This window comes from Hyperolius riggenbachi, chromosome 6 (genome assembly GCF_040937935.1).
Source record: "Hyperolius riggenbachi isolate aHypRig1 chromosome 6, aHypRig1.pri, whole genome shotgun sequence".
NCBI classification, from domain to species: domain Eukaryota; kingdom Metazoa; phylum Chordata; class Amphibia; order Anura; family Hyperoliidae; genus Hyperolius; species Hyperolius riggenbachi.
Window position 1 is genome coordinate 56,829,146 of NC_090651.1, and position 12,236 is coordinate 56,841,381.

At 44.3% G+C, this 12,236-nt stretch overlaps 1 protein-coding gene and 1 long non-coding RNA gene across 4 annotated transcripts in view; one reads left to right on the forward strand and one right to left on the reverse strand.

Annotated features, from left to right (window-relative positions):
- ITGB3BP (integrin subunit beta 3 binding protein) overlaps window positions 1–12,236 on the forward strand; it is a 58,002-nt gene that overhangs the window by 5,948 nt on the left and 39,818 nt on the right. For all 3 annotated transcript variants that reach the window (XM_068239329.1, XM_068239331.1, XM_068239328.1), the window contains exons 2-3: window positions 1,994–2,036; window positions 11,979–12,102. In XM_068239329.1, coding sequence (XP_068095430.1) covers window positions 1,994–2,036; window positions 11,979–12,102 — 167 coding nt within the window. The remainder of the gene's footprint in view (window positions 1–1,993; window positions 2,037–11,978; window positions 12,103–12,236) is intronic.
- LOC137520856 (uncharacterized) overlaps window positions 9,870–12,236 on the reverse strand; it is a 62,239-nt gene continuing 59,872 nt past the window's right edge. The window contains exon 4 of the long non-coding RNA XR_011021953.1: window positions 9,870–9,976. This is a non-coding gene — a long non-coding RNA (uncharacterized lncRNA). The remainder of the gene's footprint in view (window positions 9,977–12,236) is intronic.

Below are 12,236 nucleotides of genomic sequence, written 5' to 3' on the forward strand. Positions count from 1 at the left end.
AAAGGGGGAAGTGGATGGACTCACCTCCCTTCTGAAAAAATGGCCAGACAACGGGCAGGTTACTTCAAGTTTAAAGTAACATTTATTATGAGCTCCAAAAGTGCAACGCGTTTCACGGGTAACTGTCCCGCTTCTTCAGGCAAACCATTTTTGGAGGGAGCAAAGTCGGTTCAGGATCCAGATATAGCGCCTCTGTGCAAACAATGCTTCCCATGTGTGCTGTATTTTTGCCCATCAAAAAAGAAGATTATTCAGAAACAAACACACGAAAAAGACAATCACAAACTTATACAAAGATGCCAAACACAAAACAAAACGCAGAGAAAAACACAGAAATACTCATGGTTTTCCGCACAGACAGGTGTGCTCCCAGCCCTAAGGTGGCCACACACGATACAATTTTTTTAAATTAAAGTGATTTCAATTTGAGAATTACCGGTACAGGCTCTGATGGATTTTTGGTTTTGCTCAAGATATGCTAGCAATACTTTTTGCCAAGAAATAGTTTTTTGTAAACAGCAGCCCCGTTGTCCCATTTATTACATGTTCATTATATAGGCAGGGTCAGGATGCACATGCAGGAGAGCGCTGTAATCGCAGTGCAGGAGATTTAGGCGCACAGCGAGTAACTTTGGCGCCGTCAGAAGACGGAGCAGAAGTTACATTTTAAAACACTGTAATTCGTCCGCCAGCAATAGCTGGAAACCAAATGATATCATTCCCCACTATCCATGGCGGCCTGGAGGGGGAATAGTAATTAACACGGCCGGGACTTGTGCAGAAGCAGGATCAGCCATATACCGGCTGTATCCTGTGCCCAAGTCTCCCGGCGCCGATTACATATGTACGCCATGCAGGGCATATATCGCCATGTAGAGGATTTAAAGAGAACCTGAGATGAACTGAAAGTTTTATACCTACCTGGAGCTTCCTCCATCCTCTTCCACGCAGATCGCTCCCTCACCACCGTACTCTGGTTAGTGGTGCACTGTGAATGCCCCGCTGCGCTCCTGTAGCCAGAGCATTCTGTGCCTGTGCAGCACTACTGCAGAATGCTCCTGGCCTCGGGAGCGAGCGCAGCCGGACTGCGCCTGCGCCAATTGGAGGACTTTTCGGGGGCCAGTTTCAGAAGATTCAGGAGGCGAGGAAGAGACAAGCCTGGATGGGGCTGAAGGAAGCCCCAGAATATGTATACATTTTCTCCCCTCCCCGTCTCCTGTACACTTTAAAGGACAACTGAAGCGAGAGGGATATGGCGGCTGCCATATTTATTTCCTTTTAAAGAGTAACTCCAGTGAAAATAATGTAATAAAAAAAAAGTGCTCCATTTTTACAATAATTATGTATAAATGATTTAGTCAGTGTTTGCCCATTGTAAAAGCTTTTAAATCCCTGATTTATATTCTGACATTTATTACATGGTGACATATTTACTGTTGGCAGGTGATGTAGCTGCTGCTTGCTGTTTTGGCAGTTGGAAACAGCTGTAAACAGCTATTTCCCACAATGCAACAAGGTTCACAGACAGGAAACTGCCAGAAGTACCTCGGTACTCAGAGCTCCTTGTGGGAGGGGTTTCACCACAATATCAGTTATACAGCACCCCCTGATGGTCTGTTTGTGAAAAGGAATAGATTTCTCATGGTAGAGGGGGCATCAGCTACTGATTGGGATAAGGTTCAATTCTTGGTCTGAGTTTCTCTTTAAGCAGTACCAGTTGCATGGCTATCCTGCTTCTTCTAATTCTTTCAGCCACAGACCCTGAACAAGCATGCAGCAGATCAGGCGTTTCTGACATTATTGTCAGATCTGACAAGATTAGCGACATGCTTGTTTCTGGTGTGATTCAGACACTACTGCAGCCAAATAGATCAGCAGGACTGCCAGGCAACTGGTATTTAAAAGTATTTAATGTCGCTTCTTTCTGGGCTGGATGCTGTTGTATCACAACAATCCTTACAGTCTAAATTCTCCCTGTCTCTCTTGTCTCCAGGGCCCGGCGAGCATTACATCTGCCAGCTGCGAAAAGTGGAGAGGTATGTACCCTATGTCTTCTAACAAGTGGCCATGAAGTACCCTTCTACCTCTTCGGTGGATGATGTTTATCATATTTTCTAACGAGTTAAAGGAAAATTGTACTGTACATGTGCTAAAACAGCATTTTCCCTTTAAAAACAGAAGGTATTTGCAATTTTTCAGGTTGAAATGAGCTTAACCACTTAAGCCCAACTGGACAAATATATTTGTCCAGTGTTGTTGTGGAGAGTGCACCACCAGTTTGCTACTAAATGAGGCACATGTGGTATCATTTTAACCGTGACGAGTTGTGGAATCCATTTTGGTGTGTCTAAAACCTGTGAACCACGTCACATGAAAAATAGGTAGGGACAAACTCAATCAAATATAAAAAGTCATTTTCAGAATTATGATCAAACTTGGGAAAGTTTTAGCAACACTACAAGAGACATATGTGGTATCATTTTAACCGTGATAAGTAGTAGAATAGAGTTTAAAGAGTTTTAGGGTTGAGGCGCATATCTCCTGTATTTTTTTTAGTCACAAACTGAATCAAAAGAAATTACATTTTTGCATATTCTGTACCAAAATAAAAGACTTGTAAAATGAAAACAAAGTGACAGAATATGAAAGAAACAACATATATTGTTACCTTAGGAACCTGGCTTTTTAAATATGTATGCCATAAGGGTATATTACTATTAGTTTTCAAAATAAGGCCTTGTAATAATTGACAGTGTACAATGAAAAAGCAAAAAACACAAAACAGAAAAAAGACACCTTTATTTCCAAATACAATATTCTCTCCATACATTGTGCTAGGAACATAATCTAAATGTTGCAAAAACCAGGATGGATGAGCAAATAAAATTAGTGGGTTTAACTTATAGTCAGCACTGTTTAATTTAAAGCTATAATGGATGTAAATGGAGGAATAGATTTTTTTTCATCTTTTTCCCTTATTTTCCCTTTAAAATGCATAGAAAATAAGGTGATTACTAAACAAAATGAACGCACACTAAAAGCCGAATTTGTCCTGAAAAAAACAATATATAGATCATTTAGTTGTGATAAGGAGTAATACAGTTATTGGCAAATGAATGGGAGCAGCGCCTATATGTGAAAATTGCTCTCGGGCTGAAGTGGTTAAAAGTGACCCTGAGATGGGATCACAGATAAAAACATACATACCTGGGGCTTCCTCCAGCCCCCTTCGGTGTGATCGTTACAATGCCGTCCTCTTCTGACTCCCCGTTCTTCCGCAGTTGGCACCAGAATATCCTCCAGGCTAGGGCTAACTGCGCATGTGTGGCTTGACCAATTAAGCGCTCCCGCCACGTTCACCTCCTCTGGAGTACAGCGCAGGTGCAGAACTCTCCTGGGGATGGTAGTGCGCCTGGCCGGACAGCACATGCGCCGTCTGGCCCCGACTGGAGGATTTGTCGTGGTCAGTTGCAGGCGAAGGACGACTAGGGAGCGATCAGGCTGGAGGGAGCCCCAGGTGTGTGTACATTTTTTTAAGGGGCCACATCTCAGGTACAATTTAAGGTGTCCCACAATGCATCACTGCTGAATATGCAAATCATCTCTTTGTTAAACCAGTGAGATAACGTACCGTACATCAGCCATTTTGTAACGTAAAATTATTTTTAAAAACACTTTTTAATGTGAAACTGAAGTCTATTAACTTCATTTTCTGTGAGAACGCAGTTAGGGCTGATTCTCACTACAAGAGCTTTTTAGAGATATTAAAAGCTCTTGCTAATGCAATGCTATGGGGGATTTTTACAAAATCACGTCGCTCCAGTGTGAACACACACATGGGATAACATTAGCAAGAGCTTTTAAAGTCGCAAAGCATTTATCAAAACTCTTGTAGTGTGAATTAGCCCTTAAAGCGAATCTGAACTCAGAACTTCCTCTCTGCTCTAAAAGATAAGCAACAGCATATTAACCTTTAAAGAAAAATATTTCTTTGTTACAGCTGATGCAAATACTGCAATAAATCTGCAGTGTGTCTACTTTCTGCTACCTTGGAAGCAGACATCGGGATAACATCCTGTATTTACAAATAAGCTGCTCTGCCAAGGCAGCCAGCTGACACGGCTGGGAGATCAACATACAGTTGTGATTAGTCACAGCTGAAAGGGAATTAGACAGGCTAAACTCTCTAAATACATGCGGGGTGCATGTCTCCATATTTTCCTCTGTCCTGTGCAAGAGTTCAGGTCCACTTTAAAGCTAACCTGTACGTTTTAAAAGGAGAGCAAATCAAATACCTCAGTAGAGGGAAGCCTGCAAAGGCTTCTCAGGTCCTATTCCAGACCACTGCTGAACTCCAGGACCCCCTGGAAGCTTGCGGTTGCATCCGTGAATGAGGGGGCCATTCTGCGCCGAGCAGTGCCGGTTCAAGTAACAATTGGGCCCTAGGGCAAAATTAGCCTGGGGGCCCCCCAACAGACATCCCCCAACCAAAAAGCATCATTAGAGGCCCTTTGTTGCAGCCAAATTTTCCTCCTGGGCCCAAGAGCTGGCTGCTGACCCTCCCCCAATCACCTCCCAACTTAACAGACTCTGCAGAGTCCCTGGGGAGCAACAGTTAAGATGGGGGAGGGACACCTTGGGGGCCCCTACAGGCTCTGGGGCCCTAGGGCAATTGCCCATTTTTCCCTATGGTAGCTCCGGCCCTGGCGCCGAGCGCCCCATGCCTGCATCCTGGCACGGAACAGCTCCATGCTACTGGTGAAACGTGAGGCATGCAATAGCTGCGCATTGTGGCCACTAGTACACGGTCACTCTCCCGCAAGCCCTTTTCGGGGTTTCAGGGCAGCCCAGTGCTGGATCAGTGGAGGCTAGGGGTACGGAGGAATCTCTGAGATTATCCAGAGGCCTCCCTCTACTAAGGTAAGTATCTGGGCACTTTTCCCTTTAGGTTTCCTTTAATGACAAAAATCAGTAATAATCACATGTAAAAATTTATTTTACCTTTAAGAAATCCAATTTTAGCTATGCGGGGCGCACCTTTTTATTTTGGCGTAGCTGAAGAAATATAATGTTTACAGTGGTTTACAAACCTGACCTGAGAAAGATAAACAAACATTGAAACGTGAGCAACCAGTGCCACCTTGTGGTAAGCTGGAAAAATAGCACATGCTTCAGTTGGGACTGAAGTATGATTTTAGTACAATGATCAATGCGGGTTGGAAGCCACTTTAGGAGTGGAGCTTGCTGTTGTTTTCTAAAATGACAGGAATGCCAGAGCACGCCTGCTTGCCTTAAACTTCACACATTGTCAGCTCTCTGCTTATGTCATTTGCAGGGATGCTCATTGAGTTACCGGTACTAATAATTCCATGTTGGTGCAGATTTTATGCAAATTTTGTGCAAATCTATGCAGTTTGGAACTAGGCCTGCTACTAAATATGATCAGTCCAGTTGTAAGCTGCGTAAAATGTACGTCTCATTGACCATCCCTAGTCATTGGCTCATTGTTTTCCTCAAAATTCCGCACGGAAGTTGCAAAATACATTCACCTATCCTATCCACATAGGATGCATGATTTTTCTCCGGGCACTATGGTTTCCTTCCACATCCAAAAAACATACGGATACGTTAATTGGCTTCACCTAAATTGGCCCTTGACTGCAAAGGCCATATGACTATGGTAGGGATTAGATTATGAGCTCCTCTGAGGGACAGTTAGTGACATGATGACACACTCTGTAACAGATGTCAGTGCTATATAAATATAAAGTAGTAATAATAATACTAAAGGTCTGAGTGTTCAGATCAGGTGTTTTGACTCTGGTGTGACTCCACAGGCTGCAGATGTGTGACTCAAAAGCAACTTAATTCTAAGGGCTCGTTTCCACTATTGCGGTGCGGAATCGCCTGGATTCCACCGCTAATGAAATCGCATGCGGATGCGATTCCCCATGCGTCTTTTGCCGCGAATTCGCATGCGAATTCGCAAAGGTGAGGGTATATGCGATTTTAACCATGTCACTGCCTGTGTGAATTTACATTGGTACCTATGCGAATTCACGGCAAAAAACGCATGGGGAAAACGCATGCGATTTCCCTATTAAATACATTGTGTGCGATTCGCCTGCATTCCACACGCAGGCAAATTCTGCAGGGTGTTCCATGCAGATTTTCTCCGCACAATAAAACGCTCCCGTAGACGCATAAGTGGAAACAGGCCCATTCACTTACCGGTATATTGTCTATGCGAATCCGCATACGCAAGACGCATGCGGATTCGCGATACTGGAAACGAGGCCTAAAGCTCAGCCGGGCAACTCATTTTACAGCTATAGAATGGTCAGTTTATTCTTTTGCGATTATTTTGTAATTCATCCTTTTGTGTGGCCAGCGTATTGTGACAAAAAATAGCTAATACTCTACAGCTTGGAAATAGACCTATCAATATCAGAAGAAAAAAAAGAGAATGCACTTGTTTTGCCTTATTCCAAGCTGCATTAAATTTACATGCAAGCCTTAGCATCTGTCAGTCACTGTTATTATTCTGATGCTGCAGAGAGTTCCCAGATTGTTTTCTGATCACTAATTGAAGGAGATAAGGTTAAGCAAACACAGCAGAGCACTTATGTGTGCAATCTTTATTGATTCTAAAAGTGCATACACAACGACAGGGCCGCCGGACCCCCCCGCTGGGCGGGCGTTCCAGCGACAGTAGTGCGTGTGTACAGTCTGTCGGGCAGACTGATAAGGCTGTTTCTGAACGATCCACTGAGCGGATCGTTTCAGAAACAGCCTTATCAGTCAACCGACAGCGCATACACACGTGCTACTGTTGGCTGAACGTCCGCCCAGCGGGAGGGTCCGGCGGACCCGTCGTTGCCGGCGGTAGTGCGTGTGTACGCAGCTAAAAGGCGCATACACGCGCTTTACTTTTTCAAACGACGTGCCCGTCAGACCCTCCCGCGTTGCAGTCGTTCTGCCAACAGTTGCACGTGAGTACGCGCTGTCGGCAGACTGATTTTGACTGATCCGCTCAGCGTTTTTTTCCCCAAGCGCAAACGCGGGTCCTGCAGCATTTTTGCTGATTTCTGAGGCAATTCAGCCTCAATGTTAAGCATAGGAAAGTGAAAAATCGCTCTGGAAAAAAGCTAGATCATAACGACTTTTCCAAGCGTTTTTGTTACAGAAGCTGTTCAGTTACAGCTCTACTGTAACAAAAATAAAAAAAAAATGCTACACCAAAACGCTCCAAAAATCTCTAGGCATGATTAGAAAATCGCTAGGCACATTGCATAGAATAGCCTAGAAAAATCGCTTCAAAAAGCCCTGAGCGTTTGCGATTATGCTGTCACTTTTTGGTGTGCACTGGGCCTCACACAATTTACCAATTACTGGTCTAAGCCATGCTTATGTGCTTTGAGTCCCATGGGAGAAAAGTGCTTTACAAATATAAGGACTTGTAGAGGAGGAAAAAAAAACACAGGGACACCAGGAGCCTGATCTGGTGTATTATCGTAGATACCAGACGTCATATGCAAAACAAAGGTAGTTATACTCACAAAGCTAGGTTGCAAAAGAGGCAACCACTCAAAAGAACATGTGAGTAAGTACCGTCTCCACTCTTCCTTGAGGTGGTGAGATGGTGGTCGCTGCTCCTCAGGAAAAGTCCATTGTGGATAGTGGAATCCCTGGTCAGGGATGGTTAGGTAATGGAGGTAGAATAGGAGGTGCCCAGGAGTATCAAAAACCGGTATGGAAGGTAGTAGCAAACACCCAAATTGATTTCTTTATTATATTTATAAAGCACCAACATAGTACACTGCTCTGGACATACAGACAATATTTAGGGATGACATACAGCAATAAGATAATCCTACGTAATAATACACAAGTGTCTCTGCGTCCCATGTCCCTGTGTCAGTGCTTTTGTGCTACTGCGCATGTCCTGCGCTGACACAGCCGTTGGGACAGGATGGGCCATAAGACTGGCTGGGCGGGTGCGCGTGTGTGCGAGGCGGTGACAGACCTAGAGCCCGTTTTTAAATGGGCTTAGGTCACTAGTATAATATAAAATAGTATGCTGTTCCTACCTTGAATAAGTAGTCTTCTAGTGAGAGAGAGTTTGTAAAAATAAAAACCTTTATTGGGCACTTAAAGTGAACCTCCAGACTAAAATTCTACTCAGCAGCACTGAAAAGGCTTGGGGTTTCTTAAACTGTTTCACAGCATCAGAACTTTGTTTTTCTTACCCAATCCTCGTTTTTAGCTGCACAGAAGCTAAGCTCTGCCCCATCAAAGAAAACTACCCAGGCATTTTTCCCCTGATGCTGTGCAAAGCATGATGGGTTTTCTGATGTTGTTGTGCTCGTTTCCTAGCACGTGCAGCTGGGAGGGGTGATCAGGACACAGGACAGTTGGAACTGTGTCTCATGCTCTTTGTCACCTCCGTTTAACCAAAAAGTTGGCTGCCCCCATGAAATCACAAACATTTGCCTGTTCTTTTAAAACATGGTGGGTGAGAGATTATATTCTATTTTAATTAACATAACTATTCTAACTTAATGACAGTATGTTTGTTTAGGCTGAAGTTCCTCTTTCATATGGACAACGCGTTTCACGGTGTAAGCCGCTTCCTCAGGTCGAGTGTTTGTACCTCCGGTGGTGTACAGCTAGTCTTGGGCGCCTGTAACGCTGCCACTCTGAGCAGTGCATTCAAATAGTGTTGTACCTGAGGAAGCGGCCTGTGCCGTGAAACGCGTTGTATAAATTAAGTACTCAATAAAGGTTTTCATCTTACTCTCATACGATTCTATTTTGGTGCTTGCTACTACCTTCCACAACTGTTTTTGATACTCCTGGGCACCTCCTATTCTACCTCCACTGCTTTACAAATGTTGTTGTTGTTGTAGTAGTAGTAATCGCGGGCTAAGCATTTCTACAATCAGTTTCTCTAACTTCAATACAAACACTGGTTTTCCCTTTTCTCAGTCTAATTGGGGAGGGGGCAGGAGACGGAGTGTTTGTTTAACAACAGATCCCCAAAGCTCTACTGCAAATCCTCCGCAAGAGGATCCCGGAACTTTTACATCTGCCGCGCTTTTTTTAATCAATCTGGATGGCATTAGTAGCTTGACATAACAAGCCTGCCCTGCCTGGCTCCAGGGGGGGCTGCGGCATGCAGGATTTAAGGGCTGTCGACAAGCCGGACCCGTAATCACCGAAAAGACAAGTGTATTTCTCCGAGCCCGTAGTCATTTCCCAAATAGAATGTGTTAGAAGTTGAAGGGGAGTCATTTGTCAGCTCTGAGCTGTGTAATTACCCCGGCAGCCGTCTTGTCATCGACCACCACTCGAAACAATATGGAATTATGATAATGTTACATTGAGCAGATTAGAGTGCGCGGACGGGAGATGGAACCCAGACAGGCATTTTTATGCCGAGAACATAATTGTTTACCTCGGCTAATCTCCCGTAATTAAGCCATAAAAATAGCACGGCTTCGATAAATTATGCCGCCGTTAGTACGGTATAAAATAAAACTGAACTATTACTGTTATGTTTGTAGATCCCGTCGCAGCGTTCCGCCGGTGCCAAATGGATCGGCCGCGGTGCCAAATGTATTATGGTATAGTAGATGATGGCTCTCTCATGCCAGCGTTGGGTGGAACGTGGGTATTAATAGTAAGGAGACTGCAGTGAGCGTCAGTTGAGAGAGTGGTCAGTACGGCGCAGCTATGATGAGAGATTTTGTGACATTTTTGCATAATTTTTATTCTGATGTAGTAAATGTAAGCTCCGCCCAAAATGGTTGCTGGCAAGTTTGCAGTTAATCCACGTGACATTTCAGTGAACATTCATAAATGGCCTGCATCCTCACTGATGTCACTGGTCTCTAGTACATGGATAGGCTTCATCCTCAGTGATGTCACTGGTCTCTAGTGAATAGATATTTCTCCAAGACGATCCAGCACAGCTCTTTTAATCAGAAGATTATTTTATTGGATCATAAAAATACAAACATTAAAGCTGCATAGTGGCTACGGTCCACCATTTCGGACCATCACAGTCCTTGTTCACGCCACACAGCCAAATGAACAACTGCAGACATGCTCTTTATATAGTCAAAGCTCCAACAGGGCAACCAATCAGAGGAACCTATGCAATTGACTGGACCTGATGGGGAACTACAGGGCTTGTCCACAAAGGGTACCGCCCTCCCACTCCATTGGTCAAACATTTTGAAATGTGTGATGTCACAGCAGGAACATAAACATATAAATAGAAACATTTCTAACTCTGATCTATAGCACCTGTTGAACATCTAAAAAGATCCTGGGAGGAATCCAGGGCATCCTGATGCAGAGGGCATGGGTTTGGATGTGTCATATACAGTGTAAAACTGTAAACGAACAAACACCGAGCGCTGCCCGCCGTCACCATGGCAACCACCGTCACATGACAACCAATGCGGAAGGACGTACGCAATGATGCCTCTACTGGCGTCCTATTGCCACCGCGATGCGGAAAAACAGACGTATAGTACGCGTATAAAAATACGGAACAGACACAGACAAAAATACGCATGCCCAATGCTATCAATAGATGACCTGGACTCAACCCATAAAATAAAATAACACCCCTAGTTCAATAATGCATAGTAAAAATGTGCAAAAGAACCTATGATACATTAGTGACAAATGAGAAGGGGACCCAAAGGACACCCCCCACCCCACCTCTAGTGAATGGATAGGCTGCATCCTCAGTAATGTCACTGGTCTCTAGTGATTGGATAGGCTGCATTCTCAGTGATGTCACTGGTCTCTAGTAGAGCTGGCCCAGCCTTGGAGAACTCATGGAGAAGCACATGATCCGTTTGATCAGCTGATTTGCTGTGATGACTTCCTGTTTAACACACGATCATGACCAGCAAATCAGAGCCTTACAAATCTATCAGCTGATCAAACTGATCATGTGCTTCTCCGTGAGTTCTCCAAGGCTGGGCCATCCCTATTCTCTAGTGAATGGATAGGCTGCTTTCTCAGTGGTGTCTAGTTAGTGGATAGGCTGCATTCTCAGTGATGTCACTGGTCTCTAGTGAATGGATAGCCTGCATCCTCAGTGTCATCACTGAAAATGCAGCCTATGCACCCACTAGAGACCAGGGACATCACTGAGGGCGCAGGCTATCCATTTATTACAGACTAGTTAGATCAATGACAATCCGGGTTATTAATTTTATTAGAGAACTGTAAAATAAATGAAAATGTAGACAGTCTATTTAAAAAAGACCAGTGACATCACTACAATGCAGCCTATCCATTCACTAGAGACCAGTGGCATCATTACAATGTAGCCTATCCATTTTGGCATGTTTTGGATGCCACATGCCCTTAATCGTGGACTATGATTAAGGACATGTGGTCTGAAACATGCTAGCGTCTTAGCCTGCATTCTCATTGGTGTCACTGGTCTCTAGTGAATGGACAAGCTGCATTCTCATTGATGTCACTGGTCTCTAGTGAATGGATAGGCTGCATCCTCAGTGATGTCACTGGTCTCTAGTTAAAGGATAGGCTGCATTCTCAGTGGTGTCACCGGTCTCTAGTGAATGGATAGGCTGCATTCTCAGTGATGTCACTGGTCTCTAGTGAATGAATAAGCTGCATTCTCAGTGGTGTCACCGGTCTCTAGTGAACGGATAGGCTGCATTCTCAGTGGTGTCACTGGTCTCTAATGAATGGATAGCCTGCATTCTCAGTGCTGTCACCTGTCTCTAATGAATGGATAGCCTGCATTCTCAGTGCTGTCACCTGTCTCTAATGAATGGATAGCCTGCATTCAGTGATGTCACTGGTCTCTAATGAATGGAAATGAGTGGTTAGGCTGCATTCTCAGTGATGTCACTGGTCTCTACTGGTGAGACGGTATTCTTGTTACTGTGAGCTTTTGTAATCTGTTTTTATGCCTTGATTTATAGGTTGAAAAGGGTAACATGATGACCACACAGGACCCCAGTGCCTATTCTCCTGTCACCGGCACTCGGCGGATGAGCCCGGCCTCAAAAAAGAAGACCGCATCCACTCTCAGGAGAGAAGGAAGAGGTCAGTGAATCGATTTCTTTGACAGTCACATATGGCAGAACCACAAAAACAACTCTTCTTCTCTAGAGAAGGTGGCTGTGAAAATCTCTGATCAATACAAAATGATGACAAACATGGTTAGCCTAAGTGCCCAG